This window comes from Balaenoptera borealis (assembly GCF_965194805.1).
Source record: "Balaenoptera borealis genome assembly, chromosome: 5".
Lineage (NCBI taxonomy): Eukaryota > Metazoa > Chordata > Mammalia > Artiodactyla > Balaenopteridae > Balaenoptera > Balaenoptera borealis.
This window is the reverse complement of record NC_138862.1, coordinates 124,095,373-124,116,184: the sequence shown is the minus strand read 5'-3', so window position 1 is coordinate 124,116,184 and position 20,812 is coordinate 124,095,373. Positions and strand designations below refer to the sequence as shown.

The 20,812-nt window shown below is 43.5% G+C and overlaps 1 protein-coding gene across 1 annotated transcript in view; it reads left to right on the top strand.

Moving 5' to 3' along the window:
* GRK7 (G protein-coupled receptor kinase 7) overlaps positions 1-20,812 on the top strand; it is a 40,069-nt gene that overhangs the window by 14,806 nt on the left and 4,451 nt on the right. Inside the window, 1 exon segment of the mRNA XM_082395141.1 lies at positions 16,346-16,620. Coding sequence (XP_082251267.1) covers positions 16,346-16,620 — 275 coding nt within the window.

Below are 20,812 nucleotides of genomic sequence, written 5' to 3'. Positions count from 1 at the left end.
TGTGGCTTGCGGGCTCTAGAGCACAGGCTCAGTAGTTGTGACGCACGGGCTTAGTTGCTCCGCGGCATGTGGAATCTTCCTGGACCAGGGCTCAAACCCGTGTCCCCTGCATTGGCAGGTGGATTCTTAACCACTGTGCCACCAGGGAAGCCCTGAATAAGTGATTTTAAAAAGATCTCTGAGTGTGTTTCATCAGACGTTAATACCTACATACATCACAACCATTATGACCCTGCTCCAAAAATTTTTCTCTTTGAGAATTTACTTCTGAGAATCAGACAGGACAGGCATTCTGGTTACTTCATGGTCACATATTGGTCTCTACCAAAATCCTAACCACCATTATTAACTAAATTTAGTTCTTAGTAACTTTTGACCACTCCAAAAATTTCACATCCATTCTCAAAGCATTTACCACTCTTAAGGGCATTCAGAAATATTCATTACAGTCTTGGAATTATTTTTTTAACATTTCTTCATTCAAAAGGCATTCATTAACTCATTCATGCATTCACTCATTCAACCTATATTAATTGAGCATTTCCCACATGCCAGGACAGTGCTAAACATAAGGCACAGGAAGAATTGTGTCAAAACAAAGCCAGAAACCTGCTTATTATCTATCTATGTCTTACTTATTCAGCCCATGTCCGATGTCTTAGCCTATTGGTCAGATGAGAAGTTTTTTATCATAAGAGTATCCAGACATTACCCACAAATCCTGGCTGAACACAATGCCTAACCAACCCTGTCAATTCTATTTTAAAATATGTGAATATAGCAATTTATAGCCTGACTTTGGTCTCAAAAATTGTTAAAAATAAAGTTTAGATTTACTGAATTGGTAAAATATTTAAGCTACAGTATATTTCAAGATGCAGTAATAAAGTATGCATATTTATTCTATTTAAAAAAAAACTGGAGAGGGGAGGGATAAATTAGGAGTTTGGGGTTAACATATACACACTACTATATATAAAATAGATAACCAACAAGGACCTACTGTATAGCACAGGGAACCCTACTCAATACTCTGTATAACAACTATACTCCAATATGAAATAAAAATTTCAAACAAATAAACAAACAAACAACAAAAAAAGAAAAAAATACATGGGGCATAGAACAATGAGCAAAAACAGACATGCTTTCCTGCCCTATGGATCTTACAGTCTAGTGGGGGAGACAGAACTTCATAATCACCCAAATGAATGTAACATTTCAATGATGACAACCGCTGGGAAGATGTGGTACATGGGGCTCTCCAAGGAGGATTTTTCTTAACATGTGAGGCTCCGAGCATTAACCCCAGGGGCAATACAACTTACTGATATCGGGAGGACAGACAGGAATTCACTCAGCAAAGCAGTTGGGGTGGTGTCTTGGTTGGGTTCCCTGGAAACTACTTTGAGACAGATTTCCACTCTCATAAGATACGTGCATGAGGAAGGCAGAATTGGGCAGAGGGAGAAGCTGACCCTCAGTGAGGTTACTCCTTCAGCGAGCTCTGGAGTTGGGATGGCCCTTCCAAGTTGTCCCAAACTGAGGTAGGGTCCAGGCTTTAGTATCTCTCCAAGGTCAGTCGGTGAGCTTGGGCAGCTGCCAGAAGAAGGAAGAAGCTGGAGTGAAGCAGTTCCCTGCTGCAGAGGGCAGTTCTGGGTGAGGGGGGGTGGGTAGGGGGGTGGTAGGTGGAGGGGGCAGGGGGCAGATCTGAGCCATCGGCAGTCAATGGTCGCAGCCAGGGCTGGCTACTTGAGGTTCAGGGCTCATAGCAAAATGAAAATGAGGGGCCCCTTATCCAAATATCAGGCAAAAGCTTTCTCCTTTCTTCCATGCTCAATCTTTCAACAGATCGTGGTGTTTTTGTTATTTGCTATTTCTTTCTTTTTTTCCCCCCCCAAACATTTAAAACATTTTATTTATTTATTTATTTATTTATTTATTTATTTTTGTACTTATTTTTGTATTTTAGCCACACTGCGTGGCATGCAGGATGGTTTTCCAACCAGCGATGGAACGCGGGCCGCCGCACTGAAAGTGCCGAATCGTAACCACTAGGCCGCCAGGGAACTCCCTGTTATTTGCTATTTCATGTTGCACTCCCTCAGGCTCTGCGATCCACCAGGATTCAGTGGAGACCCTCACAGACACTCAGGGCCTCACTCTACAACTGGACCCAAGGAAGCACATGCCTGACCCCAGCCCTCCCTGCACCAAATGCAGGCTCCCACCGGTGGCAAAGAGTAGCCAACAGTTGCTGAGCAGAGTCAGGGTGGGGGGCAGGGAGACAGCCCTGAACCCATCACTGGCAGGCAAGAAAGTGTCAAGAGATGGCACTGTGTGTGAGCTGAGACTCCAAGACCCAAATTCATGCTCCACTGTCTCACTGGACTTAACTTACAAGATACACATTCAAAAATTTGTCAAGACAGCCTCCACACAGCGTGAGACCCCAGCACGGGGCTGCTTCTGAGCACAGGGCCCTGTTGGGCTGCACTGGAGGCCAGCCCTGGGCCCAGCAGCTGGGGAGCAGAGGCCGAGATCCTGAAGAAGGAACCGGGCAGAAGACCTCAGTATCCACTCCAGATGGGGCAGAACATGCCAGGCACTGGCAACAGCCAGTGCAAAGTGTACGCGGCTTGGGAAAGGAAGCCAGGAAACTAAATGCACGAAGCAAGAGGAGGCATGATCCACAGGAAGCTGGAGTGGTGGCGGGGGCCAGACCAAACCTGGCCTGACAGGCCATGTTAAGGACTTTGGTTTTTTGCCTAAGAACACTGGAAAGCCTTTGAAAGCCTTTAACCGAAGGGGGCAAGAAGCTTAGAATTCTGTTTTGGAAAAGAATCACTCCATCTGAAGTGAGAGCAGATCAGAGGGGATTCGGGTGGATTGCGGTCATTTGTAATCCAGGTGAGAGATGATGGCAGCTCAGCCAACAGCAGGGGTGGTGGAGCCAGAGCCCAGTGTTTGAACTGGGAGGAGATTCCAGAATGACTGGCCCTCAGTGATAGTTTGGACATGGGCTAAGGGAGAGGGGGGTGTCAAGGGTGATTTACTAGGTGAAGTTGTGTCACAGGTACAGACTTGGCCCTGAGTACCACAGGATACCAGGCAAACAAATGCCTGCCTTCATGAAGCCCAGGACAGGGAAGAGACTGATAAGTCAAAGGACACTGACAATACAGCAGTCAGACTGTCCAAGTTGAGTGCATAGGGAGGGCACCAGCCCAACATTGGGTCATGGGGTCAGGAAGGGCTTCCAGGAGGAAATGACAGCTGAGTCAAGACTCACAAGGCAAACAGAAGTGAGGCAGGTCATCATCAAAAAATCTACAAACAATAAATGCTGGAGAGGGTGTGGAGAAAAGGGAACCCTCTTGCACTGTTGATGGGAATGTAAATTGATACAGCCACTATGGAGAACAGTATGGAAGTTCCTTAAAAAACTAAAAATAGAACTACCATACGACCCAGCAATCAACTACTGGGCATATACCCTGAGAAAAACCATAATTCAAAAAGACCCATGTACCACAATGTTCATTGCAGCTCTATTTACAATAGCCAGGACATGGAAACAACCTAAGTGTCCATCGATAGATGAACGGATAAAGAAGATGTGGCACATATATACAGTGGAATATTACTCAGCCATAAAAAGAAACAAAATTGAGTTATTTGTAGTGAGGTAGATGGACCTAGAGTCTGTCATACAGAGTGAAGCAAGTCAGAAAGAGAAAAACAAATACCATATGCTAACACAAATATATGGAATCTAAAAAAAAAAAAAAGGTCTGAAGAACCTAGGGGCAGGACAGGAATAAAGACGTAGACGTAGAGAATGGACTTGAGGACATGGGGAGGGGGAAGGGTAAGCTGGGACAAAGTGAGAGAGTGGCATGGACATATATACACTACCAAATGTAAACTAGATAGCTAGTGGGAAGCAGCTGCATAGCCCAGGGAGATCAGCTCGGTGCTTTGTGACCACCTGGAGGGGTGGGATAGGGAGGGTGGGAGGGAGAGTCAAGAGGGAGGGGATATGGGGATATATGTATACATATAGCTGATCCACTTTGTTATACAGCAGAAACTAACACAACACTGTAAAGCAGTTATACTCCAATAAAGATGTTAAAACAAAAGAAGTGAGGCAGGTGAAGAGAAAGGAGAGTGGGCTTGGCACAGGGATCGGCATAGGGTGGTGGTCCTCAACTGAGGGCGATTTTGGCCCCTAGAGCATTTTGACAATGTCTGGAGCCCTTTTTGGTTGTCATGACTGGGGAGTTGCTACCGGCATCTTGTGGGTAAAGGCCAGGGATGCTGCAAACATCTTACAACGCACACCACGGCCCCTCCCCGCAAATAATGATCCACCATGTCCATAGTGCTGCAGTGAAAAACCCTGGCCAGAGGCCTGGGGCTCAGTCAAGGGCAGTGTGACTCTGAAGCTGCCTGGAGCGCGGAGTCACGGGCTGAGAGGGAGACAACAGGTGCCACCGAGAGCGGAGCCTGTGTCAGGCCCTAGGGGGCTGGAGGAGCCAGACAAGGGCGTTCGAACCCAATGCCAAGGGTGCTGGGGAGCCATTGAAGGTTTCCAGGCAGGAAAGTGACAAAATCAGCCTTGTAAGGGCCAACAGGAAGAGGGAGTTGGGATGAGGGTAAAGAGGAGGGGAGTGAGATGTTCACAGCAGCACTATTTACAAGAGCCAAGACGTGGAAACACCCATCAACAGACAGTTGGCTTAAGAAGATGGGGTATAATATATATGTACAATGGAATATTACTCCTCCATAAAAAAGAATGAAATCCTGCCATATGCAGCAACATGGATGAGCCTAGAGAATATCATGCTTAGTGAAATAAGTCAGAGACAAATACTGTATAATACCACTTACATGGAGAATGTAAAAGATAGTACAAGTGAATGTATATGCAAAACAGAAACAGACTCACAGATGTAGGAAACAAAGGGGAGAGGGAAGAGAATCTGGCACTCTGCATGGCTTGGTGCGTGGAGCATGGGTTGGCCCTCCGTCTTCCCTGGGAAGTGGCCAGGCTGGCACATTGTCTGTTGGGCTGTGGCAGTGAGGAGAAAAAGAGAGTCGTGAGGCTTGCAGGGTCCGGCAGGAGAGGGCTGTCATGCAGGATGATGCGATCCAGGGAACAAACCGTTGCCGCGTCACCTAATTTGAGGTAGACCCGTTGGAAGCTCAGAGCATCCTTTCAGATCAAGTGCAGCTGATGAAATACGGTCCACAGGATCAAAAAGATGGAAGGAGAGTGAGTCTGCCAATCTGGTTCTGCCACTTACTGTGGCTGCTGTGTACAGATGCACAGGCTGACCACAAACCCAGACAGAGAACCTTCTTCTAACTGGCCCAGACGTGCCACTTAGGCTTGCCATAGCCCTGCATGTGACCCCAGACAAGTCATGCCTCTTCTCTGAGCCTGATTAATACTGCTGCCCTCTTAGGCTTGATGAGAAGATTAAAGTAGATGAACGCCTAGCAGAGGTCAGCCACTTGGTAGGCACTCACAAAATGATTGCTATGATTATTTTACAAGAAGCCCAGCGCTAGACCCTCTGCCACGATCCCCACTGTTGCGTTGTTTCTGCCTCACCTGAAAGGCACTGTAGCTGCTCAGAGGACCTTTGCTGCTGTGCTTTGTTCTCTGAAGGACACTAGGAGCCAGCAGGACCCCAAGGCTGCAGCCCGGTGGGCAGTGTATGAAGGTGCAGCTCGCCTGGAAGCTCACTTCCTCACAGCCACGTGGAGCTTCGTTTGTGATTTTATTCTGAGTGTCTTAGAGGCACCATGGAAAATAGGCGTCAGCCTGCTGCTGGCCAGATTCGCAGAATATGAAACCACCAAAAGAACACACTCCAGTGGAAGAATCACAGCTATTGATCTCTGATGAGGTACCAGGCCTGTCTTTCAATCTGATGGAGTCTTAGAGGCTTCTGGGTTTTTCTTTTTGTGTAGCTGCCCTGCCTGAGACAACCAGAACCTGGCTTGGTGACCATCGTGGCTAACACCTATTGAGGGCCTGCTATGTGCCAGGCTTTGGAAAGGCACGCAGTGTGTCTTATGGCTTTAATCTTCATCACAGTCCTATGAGGTAAGAGCTGTGAAGCTCAGAGAGGTTGAGTAACTGGCCTGGGGGTGACCAGCTCTAGTAATTGGTAGGGCTGAGATCTGCACCAGAGCAGACTGATGCCAGACTGTATAGCTGCAGAATTAGTTCTTGCAGGGATCCCTCTTTTGGATCCCCTCTTCCCAGGGGTGTCAGGGAGAGCAGGAAAGCTGAGGCTCCCCCTCCTGCCCAGGAAGTGGCTGGCAGAAAGCGACGGGGGCGGGAGGGCAAGGAGCAAAAGTTAGGTCCGCGCTCTGGAGGCTGCAGCCCGGGGCTGAGCACACAGGGCGGAGCCTCGGAGCAAAGTCCCCTGGGGTCCCGGGCCGCATTCCTCTGAGGTCTGCAAAGGCCACCGCTTAAAGGCGCAGAGGAGCAGCTGGGAACGAGAACAAAGCGGCCGGGCCCCCCTCGGAGGAAGGAAGGAGCGAGCCCCAGGAAACAGCCGATAGCGCTAAGCTCAGCTTGTTTTTTTCCTCTGCTCAACAGTTCTCCTGCCACGGCAAACAAAAGATGTACATTCTGATTCCCTCTTCTGTTTGGATTGTGCTGTCGAGTGGATCTGGTTTGTGATGAACTGGGGGGAAGAGGCATCCGCGGGCGGTTTCTTGCTCCGCCGGCCAGTTTGCTGGGCCATCGGGAAACGCAGAAACAGCTTCCTTGACCGCGTCTTTCTCCCCGCGCGGCTCAGTAGATCCAGCCTGGCCTGGCCACACCAAGGGCACCAGGATACAGGCATTTCTTTTAATGATGGAATTTAAGGTTGCCAACTTTTCAGGTTCACTGGGACCTGGAAGTGACCTTGACCTTGAAGGACCTGCACATACACACGCAAGCATGCGCGGGGACACGCACACTTCTTAATGGACGTGTTAACCTAGTCAGATGAGAACTGTGCCCTCTCAGTTCCCCACTGAAAGGCCACTCCCTGTTCTCATCACTGCGGATGAGGTCACAGTTCGCTCCTGCCCGGAGCCACACTGGGCTACTCACAGGGCAGACCCCGCCCAGCCTGGCCCTGCCACTTAGCTCCCGTGGGCCCAGGGGTGAGAGTGACAACAACTGCAGGGTCAGCGGAAGCCAGCATCCGACAGCAAGAGCAAGGCAGGGGGTGCCCGCACAGGTCCCCACAAGCTGGCTCTGATCCCGATCCCAGCCTGGGGTGTCCACCTTCCTCAAAATCTGGACACCTGTAGGTGACAGGTGGCCCTGATGGGACTAAGCAACCCACACGTGATGACAGTGGTAGATGGACTTCTTGCTGCCCACCGGGGCGAGGGGTCTGGACCCCATCTGGCTTCCTGATGCTTCATGCCCTGAATGCTGGGCATACTTTGTTTTGCCTGACCAGGTGTTGACGGAGGAGACTCACCAAAGGGCACTATAGAACCAAAGCAAAACAAAATGAAGCAAAAAAAAAAAAAAAAAAAAAAAAAAGTTAAACTATACACGAAAACACTGAGTCCTGTTGCTGCTGACACTTGGGTGATCCCTACAGCCCTGGCGATGGCAGTTCTTGGTCTCACGGACTGAAAGAGATTGTTCTGATGCCACAGAGGCTGATGTGCGGGGGCCCTGTGTAACTGCAGGAGTTAAACTGAGCCACGAGAGGTCAGCGTGGTTAGACCCTGCCCCATGCTGCTTGGCCCGTTCTCTCCTCCCACCCCACTCTGAGGAGGCAGTTCACATGCAGAAGACAAATGGCATAAAGGGCAGGCAATTAATTTTTTCAGCTGGAGGCTGAGATGGAATTTGGGTGCTTAGACTCTGGCGTATGCTGCTAATTCCATTCTTCTCCTCTGTGAAATACCTCCACTCTTCAAGGAGGTGGTGCCCTTCAGAATTCCATCACTGACATTTTCTGTCTTTAGGGCCAAGAGGTAGAGTCCTGATAATTATTTGGAATGAATCTGAGGTTACCCTGCATGCTATTAGCGCTCTTTCCATGATTCCAAGTGGCTATAGTGCTGTAAAGATGGCCGGCGATTCTTCACTTGTTTCCTGGGGGAGGGAGCAAGTTGGTCCCAGCATGGCTCAGGGTCTGGTCCCCACCAACCAGCAACCTCTGTGGTGTGGAGTAGCCCAGCCAGCTTGACTGAGCAGTGATGCAGGCAAAGAACAGAGAATTTGTTGGGAAAAGAAGAGAAGCAGCTTAAGCAAGAACGGACCAAGATGAGGACTTAGTACCTGGCAGACGGGGAGAGGGAAGGGGGATACTCTAGAGGGAGAAAAGAAATCCTGAAGGGAACTTGGAAGGATAAGAAAAAGCTACCTCGCCTATTTCCACAGAGGCAGTGTAATGTAGTGGTTCACAGTGCAAGCCTATGCGTGAATCTTGGGTGGGTGACCTTAGGCAAGATTTAACCTCTCTGTGGTTTAGTTTTCTAATCTGCAAAATGGAGGATAAAATAGTCTCTATCTCATAGGTTTATCATGAAGATTAAACACGAAGTTCACGTTAAGCACTTGACAAAATATTTAGCGTGTAATAAACACTCAATAAGTATTGCCCATTATTATTTCCAATTTTTCTCCCGGTGTGTGTCTCACAATCCTTTGTTCAGGACTGGCATATGCACTCCACTTTTACCCTACACCTTCTACTGAGCGACTGATGTTTATCCAGTGTCCTGATTAGCGATTTTAATCCTCAGAGTCACTCGCCTCTGAAATCTGCTCACTGGAAGCTTGCCACACATGGAGCAAGCTCACAATAAACGTGGCTGAGTAGAACTTACCAATCACCACCGTCTGCAATGCAGTTGGATGTTGTTTACAGTCTTTCTTCATGCCTCTCCCACCCCAGCTCAAGAGACTGAGCCAGTGAGAAGCCTGACCCAGGAACATATAGCCCAACTCAGAGTTATAGAGAATGAAATACTACATACAGGGAGACCCTCAGCCCCTTTCCCATCTCAGCTCCCACAATGAGGGCAAGCAGGCTGACACCTCTCAGGTGGGATATTGGAGGATCTCCCTTTGGGGAAACTGAGCAGCCTAACCCAGAAGGTCTACAGATACAGGTAGGGTCCCCAGTGACATGGCCTGGCATAATCACCCTACGGTGAAGGCCATCAGTTGACAAGCTTCTTGTCAGCTTTTTGGTGTTGCACTCTTAAATACAAACAAAGAGTCAAAGATCACTTGTCAGGCTTCCCCGGTGGCGCAGTGGTTGAGAATCTGCCTGCTAATGCAGGGGACACGGGTTCAAGCCCTGGTCTGGGAAAATCCCACATGCCGCGGAGCAACTAGGCCCGTGAGCCACAATTACTGAGCCTGCGCGTCTGGAGCCTGTGCTCCGCAACAAGAGAGGCCGCGATAGTGAGAGGCCCGCGCACCGCGATGAAGAATGGCCCCCGCTTGCCACAGCTAGAGAAAGCCCTCGCACAGAAACGAAGACCCAACATAGCCAAAAATAAATAAATAAATAAATAAATAAATAAAATTTAAAAAAAAGATCACTTGTCATTTGAAAAAACCCTCCAAAATGAAAGACAATGCCAAAGCAAACAGAAGAAAGAAATTGTAGGAAACAGGAACAATGCAGGGAGCAGAAAAGAACAATTTTTTAAAAACCTACAATTAGTATCTTTTGAGATTTAAGGGAAGATACTGCATCCATGAAACAAGAACAGATGCTGTAAAACAAAGAACATTCAGAGAAGAACAAGGACATTTGGAAATTAAAAATATATAAATATGTTTTCAGAACAACGTGGATAAATCTCAAAAACATTATGTTGAAAAAAAGAAGTCAGACACAAAAGAGTATCTACCATACAGTTCCATCTACGTGAAATCCAAGAGCAAACAAAACTAATATATGGTGACAGAAATCAGAAAGTCGTTGCCTGGGAAGAGGGGAGGAGAATGAACCAGAAGGGACACAAAGGAAATGAATGGAAATGTTCTTTATCTTGTTTGGGTTGTATTTACATGGGTGTAGTCAATTATCAAAATTTACTGAACCAAAAGTATAAGCACATTATTCTGTGTTAATTATATGTTAATAAAAACATATTTGCAGAAATGAAAAGTTCAGTAGAAGTTTCTAGATCTAGCTATTTCCTGTAAGTTGATTTAGCTATCAACTTACAGGAAATACAAAGAATAGAGTAACATGTTAAATAACACCACAGGAATGCAGTCAGCAAAATCTGACTATGGGAAACTCTGCAGTTTAACCAGTTTTTTTTTTCCAACAAAATCTTGCAGGGGGTGAGGAGAGAGAGAGGAAAAACTTATATAGTCACAAAGATTTAAGAGACATATCAATCAATCACACTGTGTAAACTTTATTTGGACCTAAATTTAAACAAACTATTTAGAGGGCAAGTGTATAGGACAAGTGGGAAAGTGTAAACATGTACAGATATTTGATAATATTCAAGAATTATTGTTATGTTTAAAGTGAGATAATGGTGTTTGTAGTGCTTTGTGTCTATTTGCTTGTTTTTTTAAGTGACCTTACCTTTTAGAGATTCATAGTGAAATACTTACAAATGATATCTAAGTTAGTGGCAGGGGTGAGGGGCATTGGGAGTGAGTAGGGACACAGAAAACAAGATTGGTCATGTGTCGATAATTGTTGAAGCTGGGTATAGAGTACACTGGGTTTATTATTCTAGTGTCTTTTCTTTTCTGTATGTGTGAAATTTCCCATTAATAAAGTACTTTAAAAAAATAGAAGAGTTAGAAGAAAAATTGAGGAAGTCTCCCAGAAAAAAAAAAGACAAAGAGCTAGAAAATAGGAGCAAAAATAAGAAACACAAAGGATAAGTTCAGGATTTTAAAAAAAGGGGGAGAGGAGAGAGAAGAAAGAAAATGAAAGGGAGAAAATGATCAAAGAAGTAATTTGAGAAAATTTCCCAATACTGACAGCCATTAGTTTCTGGATTGATAGGCCAGCCAGTAGCCAGCACCAGGGATGAAAAAAACCCCACAGCAAAGCCTATCACTGAGAAATTTCATGAAGTTGGTATACTGGGCCACAAACCTCACACACCCTCTTACATTCTCTCTACGGCCTCCTTTTCTCTCTCTCTTGGGCAACACCCTGTTGGCACCACTTGTAGGCCAAGTTGCTCCTCCACTTTTAGAGCTGGGTGAAATATTATACTGCAGTATGATGTGGGACCTGGTTTTCCAGGCAACTGCTAAGGGTCTGGATGACATATCTGGAAATAGAGACAAGCTAGCTTTGGGGTAATTCTTTTTATTTCATGCTTTAACAATTCTGTTTTTTATTATTTTTAGTGATATATAATCTCAATATATGATTAAACATTTACATGTCAGAGAATTCAAAGTGACATTTCTTTTTTTTAATTGAAATATAGTTGATGCACAATATTATATGTTATAGGCGTACAGTACAGTGATTCACAATTTTTAAAGGTTATACTCCATTTATAGTTATTATAAAATATTGGCTATGTTCCCTGTGTTGTACAATATATCCTTGTAGCTTAGTTTATACATATTAGTTTGTACCTCTTAAAGCCCTACCCCTGTATTGCCCCTCCCCCCTTTCCTTGCCCCACTGGTAACCACTACTTTGTTCTCTGTATCTGTGAGTCTGCTTCTTTTTTGTTATATTCACTAGTTTGTTGTATTTTTTAGATTCCACATACAAGTGATATCATATGGGGTTAACTATTGACTAATGGAAGTAGGAGATGGGAGGGAGCTGGGCAGATAGATGTCCCTCCTCTGCTCTCCCCTGTGGTTCCTCCTTGTGACTCTTGCAGAAGAGTTTCATGTGCCTGATGAACCAGCAGCCAGTGTGGTAATGTCTGGCATCACATCCCCCCACCCCTTACTCCTTTTTTCCCTGTGCATTCTATTATGAAAACTTTCAGACATACAGGGAAGTTGAAGGAATTCACAGCGAGCACCTGTACACCCACGACGTAGAGTTTACCTTTGACATTTTAAACAGCTTTATTGAGATATAATTTAAATACCATAAAATTGACCCATTTAAAGTGTACAGTTCAGTGGTTTCTAGTATATTCACAGAGATATGCAAACATTATCACAATTTTAGAATATTTTCTGCACCCCCAAAAGAAACCCCCTACCCATTAGCAATCACTCCCATTCCCCTTCTCCCAACCCTAAACAACCACTAAAATTGGTTGCATGCAATTTTAGATATTGCATTTCAGTGGAATCCTACAGTAAGTGGTCTTTGGTGACTGGCTTCTTTCACCTAGCATAATGTTTTCAGGGTTCATCCATGTCATAACATGTGTCAGTACTTCATTCTTTTTTTATAGCTGAACAATATTCCATTGTGCATTATTAACATTTTATTAGACTTGCTTTATCACATGTCCATCCATCTATCCATCCCTCTGTTGATCCATTAATCCATCTTATATCTTTCATGTATTTCCCCCATTTTTTTTTTTGTTGTTGTTGTTGAGCACACAAAATGGTTTATTCTGAGTCATTCAGGGTGAGGTTACATAAGATAATAAGAGCAGTGATGAAAAATTTGCAGTGTTTTTTGTTAAACATGTGCTTTGACCTTCACATTTTTAATACCATGCTCTCTGACATAAGAAATTTATAAATATATATCTTATTTTCTGGCCTAGTTAACTTTCTTTTTCCTCTGATAAATATTACTTTTTTCCTTTTCAAAGTACTTAAAATTAGAGAATGAGCTTTTAAAAATGAGATATTTAAAAAATGAGTGTGTATTTCTTACATGAAAACTAAACATTATGAAGGACTTACTTTAAGTTTTACTCGTGTTCTCACTGGATATTTCCCCCATTTTTTTAAGCTTTTTCCCAACCGTCAGTGCCTTCACCTTGCACACCTCTCAAGTAAAGCTCATATCACATTATCCCATGGCCACCCTCGGTGCAACATGTGAGGCTGGGAGATGGAGTGCTTAGCCTTCTGGCTCTATAGTAAAGGGACAAAGGGAAAAGGGAGCCTGGGAATGGACTTTCGCTACCTCGGCAGACAGTGTTTCTCAGTTTCATCTACATCTCCCCCTCTAGTCTCCCCTCCCACCATTGCATCCCACAGAGCTTATACTCCAGAAATGCCAAATTACTTAAAGTTCCCCGAGCACCCCACATTTTTCCGGACTCCATCTCTTGCACATGTCCATTACCTGGACAGCCTTCTCTTTGTGATAGATCCTTCCCTCATAATTCAGCTCGGCTGTCACTTTTCAGTGAAGTATCCCCAACACACACATAGACACACACACACACACACACACACACACACACACACACACACACACTCTGGCCTCCCTATGTTTGTTTTCCACTCCCATTAAGGCATTTACCCTCCTTTACTGAATTAACCTTTTGACCTGTCTCCACCAGCCTATAAATCCTCAAGGTCAGGGGCCAAGCCTAGTATGTCTTGGTATCCCTAGAAATCACCGCAGGGTGTGGCTTAACAAATATTTGTTGGATAGTGAATGGAAAACATCTAGTTACCATCTCCACTATTGTTTACGTAAGAAACATTTTGTTGGGCATGCAGCAAGGGAGGCTCGGGGGTAAATACCCAGTTTGATACAAAGATGAGTAAGACTGTATCCTGGGCCTCAGAGGAGCCTACAGCGCCCTTTTGTTTGGGCAGATGTAACACTGGACAAGATGCCAGGACAACAGATGTAAACTGGAACTGCCCCAGGCCAACAGGAACATATGGTCACCCAAATTACATATCCACTTCTACGAAAACAGCAGTGCCATGCTGACTCATGCCCAGCCTGTCAGACCCAGGTCACTTCCACAATTTTCTTGCTCAAGCCAATTACTCCTCATTAGTGCTTAGGTCATTTATGTTTTTCATTGTTGTTATCCATGTAAAAATCATCCATGAAATTTAATATTCCTAAGGTATTACATATATTGTATACATTAAAAACATATATTTAAGCAACTAGACAGAAAAAAAATCACCCAGTAAACAACTAAAAACACTTTCCAAACTTTTTTGATGTACTTAATTCACATTTATAATCAGTATGCGAAACCCATTACATATATGCACTTCTTGGTATTAACACTAGACTCTAGTCTATTTTTCTTTTTTCTTTTTTTGGTCGCATGGAGGGCACGTGGGCGTGCCCCCTGCAGTGGGAGTACAGAGTCTTAACCACTGGACTGCCAGGGACGTCTCCTGGTCTATTGTCTTTATTGAAAGGCATTGGGTGTTTCCAGCTTGCAACCATTATGAATAATGACGCTATGAACATCGCGATGTAGATTCCTTACCCTTTCTTCTGAGTCAATTCTTTGAGCTACTTGCTCCAAAGTCAAGTGACCTGGTTGAAGAACAGGAACAGTTGATACATCTCATTTTCTATGCTCTGTGTCTTACTGCTCTCCTAAAAATCTGAGTCAAATTACAGAGCACATCTGTTTCTCACAACTCTGCCAATAATTTATGTTCTCATTTTTATGTAAATATTAATAGAAGCTTACTGTCATTTTAGGGTGTTCTTTGCATTTTTAAGTGCTGTAAAGGTTATAGATTATACTTTAATCAAAAGCAGCTTAGTTTTTATGAAAACATATTATAATGTAAGTATATACTTTATAATTACAAGGTATGTATTTGTTGAATGAATGAATGTATTGAAATTATACTCAGTTACAAAGAGACAGATGCTGCATGATTCCACTTATATGAGGTACCTAGAATAGTCAGATTCATAGAGACAGAAAGTAGAATGGCGGTTACCAGGGCCTGGGGAGTTGGGGTAATGGGGAATTGTTTTTTGGAGGGTTTTTTGGTTTTTTTGTTTTGCTTTGTTTTGTTTGGCTGCGTTGGGTCTTCGTTGCTTCACGCGGGCTTTCTCTAGTTGTGGCGAGCGGGGGCTACTCTTCGTTGCGGTGCGCAGGCTTCTCATTACGGTGGCTTCTCTTGTTGCAGAGCACAGGCTCTAGGTGCATGGGCTTCAGTTGTTGCAGCACTTGGGCTCAGTAGTTGTGGCATACGGGCTTAGTTGCTCCACAGCATGTGGGATCTTCCCAGACCAGGGCTCGAACCCATGTCCCCTACATTGGCAGGCTGATTCTTAACCACTGCACCACCAGGGAAGCCCAATGGGGAATTGTTTAATGGGTATAGAGTTTCAGCTTTTAAAGCTGAAGAGTTCTGGAGATTCATTGCACAACATAAATGTACTTAATACTCTTGAACTAAACACTTAAAATGGTAAGATGGTAAATTGTATGCTATGTGTATTTAAATATATATATATATATACACACATTAACCTAATGGTCATTTGGTACATATTGTCGGTAGAAGTGTGCCTACAATATATAGTCTTGCATGTTAAATGAAGTTTCATGTGTGGAATTTTATGGATTAAAATTTCTGTATTAAATTTTCAGTGCAGAGACAAACAGGCAAAGATGGCCGATATATTAGTATCATTACATAGCAAATAGAGTAAAAAAATCACAGACTAGATAGTATTATGTGAACATCCAATATTAGCAATAAAGAACTCCACTTAAAAAAAAATCATGCATCTAATTTTCTATTATCTGTGAATAAAAAGCAGAAGCAGGACTTAGGGAATCTTAGAGACAGCCGTGTGAACTTTTTACCTTAAAGATGAGGTGAGGGGACTAAGAGAGTCTAGGTGATTTTCCCACTTCAAGATCAGCCGTATCTGTCTCTTTTATAATGCACTCCAGCCAAATCCTCTTTATGTCTCCTTGGCCAGAATGGATTGCATGGCCTGTCCTGACTGCACCAGAGGCTGCTGGGAAAGCAGGGAATAGAATAGGTTAGACACATGGCCACGCCAAGTAAATTAGGGTTCCCTCAACAAGGAAAGAAAAGGAGAAAGGGTATTGAGTAGGCTGTCAGCAGTGTCTGTTCAACTCACATTAGTGTTTTTGTTTTGTTTTGTTTTTGTTTGGGGCATTACAGGCTAGAACCAATGATTATATGACTTACAATCCTAAAATCAGGGACTTCCCTGGCGATCCAGTGGTTAAGACTCCGTACTTCCACTGCAGGGGGCGTAGGTTCAATCCCTGGTCAGGGGAACTAAGATCCCACAAGCCACACTGTATGGCCAAAAAATAATTAAAATAATAAAAAAATAAAGAAAAGGAGAATGGGTATTGTGTAGGCTATCAGCAGTGTCTGTTACACTCACATTAGTGTTTTTGTTTTGTTTTGTTTTTGTTTGGGGCATTACAGGCTGGAACCAATGGTTATATGGCTCCTGAAATCCTAATGGAAAAAGCGAGTTATTCCTATCCTGTGGACTGGTTTGCAATGGGATGCAGCATTTATGAAATGGTTGCTGGACGAACACCATTCAAAGATTACAAGGAAAAAGTCAGTAAAGAGGATTTAAAGCAAAGAACACTGAAAGAGGAAGTCAGATTCCAACATGATAACTTCACAGAGGAAGCAAAAGACATTTGCAGACTCTTCTTGGCTAAGACACCAGAGCAACGCTTAGGAAGCAGGTAACTATCATATAAAGACATGATTAGTGATGTCAGCATTTCCACAGGGATTTGGAGAATACTTTGGATTAATGACAAAGGCTTGGGATTAAGTAGTAGTAGTATTTTCCTGTTATTAATTGTATATTATGTGGCTAAGTATTTTCAACACTTTCAAACACTATGAACACTTTATATGGAACAATCTCCAAGATGTATTTTTTTTAAAATAAATACTGCAGTTTTTAAATTTTACTTAATTTATTTATTTATTTATTTATTTATTTTTGGCTGTGTTGGGTCTTCGTTGCTGCACGCAGGTTTTCTCTAGTTGCAACGAGTGGGGGCTACTCTTCGTTGCCGTGCGCTGGCTTCGCATCGCGGTGGCTTCTCCTGTTGCCGAGCATGGGCTCTAGGCACGCGGGCTTCAGTAGTTGTGGCACATGGGCTTAGCTGCTCTGCAGCATGTGGGATCTTCCCAGACCAGGGCTTGAACCTGTGTCGCCTGCATTGGCAGGTGGATTCTTAACCACTGTGCTACCAGGGAAGTCCTCCAAGATGTATTTTAAAGTGAAAGATTCTGCCCCTTTTAAACATCTCTGTAAAATATCATTAATCAGTCAACAGATATTTATTAAGTACATATGATGTTGCCAGCTATGTTAAGTGCAGTTGAAATTAGTTTTGAGGAAAGTCAAGTTTTATTGCGTACAAAGGAATAATAAGATCAAGATATTTTAGAAGAAAAAAATAAAAAAAACCTAACCTATGAAAAGACCCTTGGCAGTGAGTAACTGTGTTATGTAAGGAGAAAACCAAGGGTTTTCAAATCACAGAAGTAGACTCACATCCCAGCTTGGCTACATACTGATCATCTTACCCCAAGCAACTGAATTACTTTCTTGGAGTCTCAATATCCTCATATATAAAATGGGGTTTTTTGTGGGTGTGCGCGTTAATCTTATGTCTTAACTTGACTAGGCCACAGTACTCAGATATTTGATCAAACACTATTCTAGATGTTTCGGTGCAGGTATTTTTTAGGTAAGATTAACATATAAATGACTAGGTTTTGAGTAAAGCAGGTTATTCTTCATTATGTGGATGAGCCTCATGCGATTTGTTGAAGGCCTTAATAGAAAAGGACTGACCTCCCTGGGAGAAGAAGGAATTCTGCCAGCAAACCACCTTTGAACTTGAACTGTGACTCTTGCCTGAGTCTCCAGCCACACAGCCTACCTTGCAGAATTTGAACTTGCCAAACCTCCACAATTGCCTGAGCCAGTTCCTTAAAATAAACTCTCTCTCTCTCTCTCTCTCTCTCATACATACACACGTACTGGGGGGAGAGGAAAGAAATTTCCTTCTACCCTCTTAGGTTTAGGAATGGAAGTCTGAAAATTAAACTGCCAAAAGATGATTAGCAAGAGAAAAGACAGAGTTTTATTTATGTATGTACACAAGAGTTCACAAAAAAGTGTGACTATGTGGCAGTTAGAATTGAGGGCTTATATTCCATTTAATAGGGAAAGGGGATGGGGAGAAGGTCACTTACAGGAAAACAAATGACTTCTTTGAAATAGTGGGGTAAGGGCACTTATGGGAGAACAGTTGACTTTTAGGAAAGATAAATGGCCCTTAGGAGAATAGATGGGAGATATAATAGCTTTATGGCAATGTCTATTTAGGTGTGGTGCTGAGTTCTGTCACTGGTGATAAGAGTCAATCTTTCCTGGTTCCAAAACTCCTGAAATTCCCGGGGAGAAGATTTATAAGTTGAGTTTGTTTCCAAGGCTCTGCTTATCTTAAAGGCAGACAAGAGGAGTTCAAAACCTGCATCTGTTGACTCTCAAATAACTTCAGCTCAAAATAATTTTTATGTCACTGTTGTGCATTCTGGACCTCTTCCGCACCCTTTTGGTTCTGTTTCTCTAAAGAACCCTAACTAATTCAGTGGGATATTTTGAGGTTTAGATATAATGCTTACAAAATTAGATATAACATAGGTTAGGAATCATTCAGTGTGATAGCAATTATTATTAATTAGTTCTAAGGGTGATATCAGATAATATTTTGACTAAACTACGAGCTCGTGTGTCTTAAATGACTTGGACTGAATTTTCAAAATCTAAAAATACATACAAAAAGAAAGTTACAACCATAAAGTAATATGACTGATTTGTAATATTACACCAAAACTTAGAGAGCCAAATTACTCTAAATCTTCTGAGTAGTTGTCAGTGGAGGCTCTAGAACAGGGCTGCCTTAGCTCACAATGTTTACATATGGAGGCAAGCTTTTTATTTTTGATCTGATTTTTTTAAATAGCGAAACAAAATTCATTTGTAATGACTTTCAAAGCATCTCAAAGATAACCAAAGTAACAAATGAGTATTTTGAAATGAGATGGAACTCTTCACTGATGTGAAAGTAAAATGTGGAAGTGATTTTCCTGTGTAGATTCCAACATTGTTGTATTAGTGTGGTCAAAATGGACCATGTTGTGATAACAAGCAAATCCCAAAGTCTCAGCGGCTTAAAACTAAAGGATTATTTCTCATTCACATGAAGTTCCTTATGGGTCCAGGGGTTCTCCAGGTATCTCCCTTCTGAATGGTGACTCAGAGCTTCAGGCTGCTTCCATCTTTCAGCCCCCCTGGAACTGGTGGTTTCGGTTGCTGTGGCAACAAGAGAGCATGCAGAGAACCTGGGGAGCTTTGTCCTGCCTCAGACCCACTTCACAGGTCATTTCAGATACACTTCTGTTGGACGGAGTGAGTCCTCGGGCCCTGCCTAAGGGCAAGGGAGCTGGCTAGTGCCGCTTTCTGTCTGTCCAGGAAGGAGAGGAGAGCTGGATGTGGTGAACACAGACCATCTCTACCATCTTGGCTCTGAAGCCCATGCGGGGGGAATCAGAGGATGTCCCAACAGTGGCCAAGGCAGTGAAAGAAGCGAACGGTCTCTTTAGATGACTTCCCTGAAGGGAACACAACCCACTTGGTGTCCTTGAATAAAAATCTATCTCAGTGCTTTATAAGCACACTTTGAATCTGTAAAATGAAACATTGACTAACTTCTTCAGGAAAACGCCACCTTAAAGCAGTGGATCATGGCCTGAAGCTGCTCTGTCAAGCAAAACCTTCTTAAAAAGCATTTGTTGTTGTGACTGTTTTGTATAAAAACTGTTTACAACATTAGAGAGAAAGCATATAAAAACCAGCTGTTCAGTGAAAGAGAAAACCTTCCAACGTTTTCATTTCAACTCTTTGTATTTTTTAAACATTCATTTAAATGAGATAATGTTTGATTACTTTCGTGGGCATCCTCCAAAGCCGAGCAAATACCTAGACAATGTGTTACACAGCGGAGAGGTCAAGTGCCCCCTCCTTGTTGCATTCACGAGCATTTGAAAGAAATAAAAAAAAAACCTTCTCCTTCCTTAGACATCACTGAAGGGAATCTCCTCTTTTGCCTTTATGGGTCTGTGAATTAATTTTGCAGAGAAGCCAAAAGCTTTTCTGATCATCTCACAGGGACTCCAGATAGGGTCAACTATGGTGTTTTCCAATAAAATAAAAGGTGAAGACTTAAGTATTTTGCAGGATTTATTCTGATCAGACAGTGCAGCCAAATAAGGGCAAATAACCATGCAAGTCTCTGACTTAAGTGCTTCTCAGGCCAATAGCCACTGTTCTTGGCAGACCAAACCCCACAGTGTGGTCCTCGTGTATGGGCAGCTGGTATCTTTCCTTCATTGACTGTTATTAGAAAATCCATTGTAATCTCTGTGTGGGGTTTGGTAACACAATAGCCCCTGTCAATGCTCTGAAATATATTCAATAAGCAGGAGAAGTCTCCCTGCAGCTGCTGATTTGGCCCTTACAAATGGTGCTGCCACGCTCAATAGTCTCCCCTATTTGCCCAAGGGCACTGCATGATGATGGGCCAAAAGAGCCCTGAACAAATCTGCCAGGGAAAGGTTCAAGAGTCAAATAACCTTCACTCTAATTACACAACTGAGGTAAGCATGGCTAGTGCAAAAGAGCCAAGTGATCAGCTTTCCAGTACCTGGACACAGAGGGAAAGGAGCAGAAGTTGGAGAACCTAGTCTTCTGCTGTTAGCATCAGCACCCACAGATATTTATTGGAAAGGGGCATAAGGCATGGACCCTGCCCTCCAGGGGCATCTAGCTGGGGATGTGGAAGAACATAA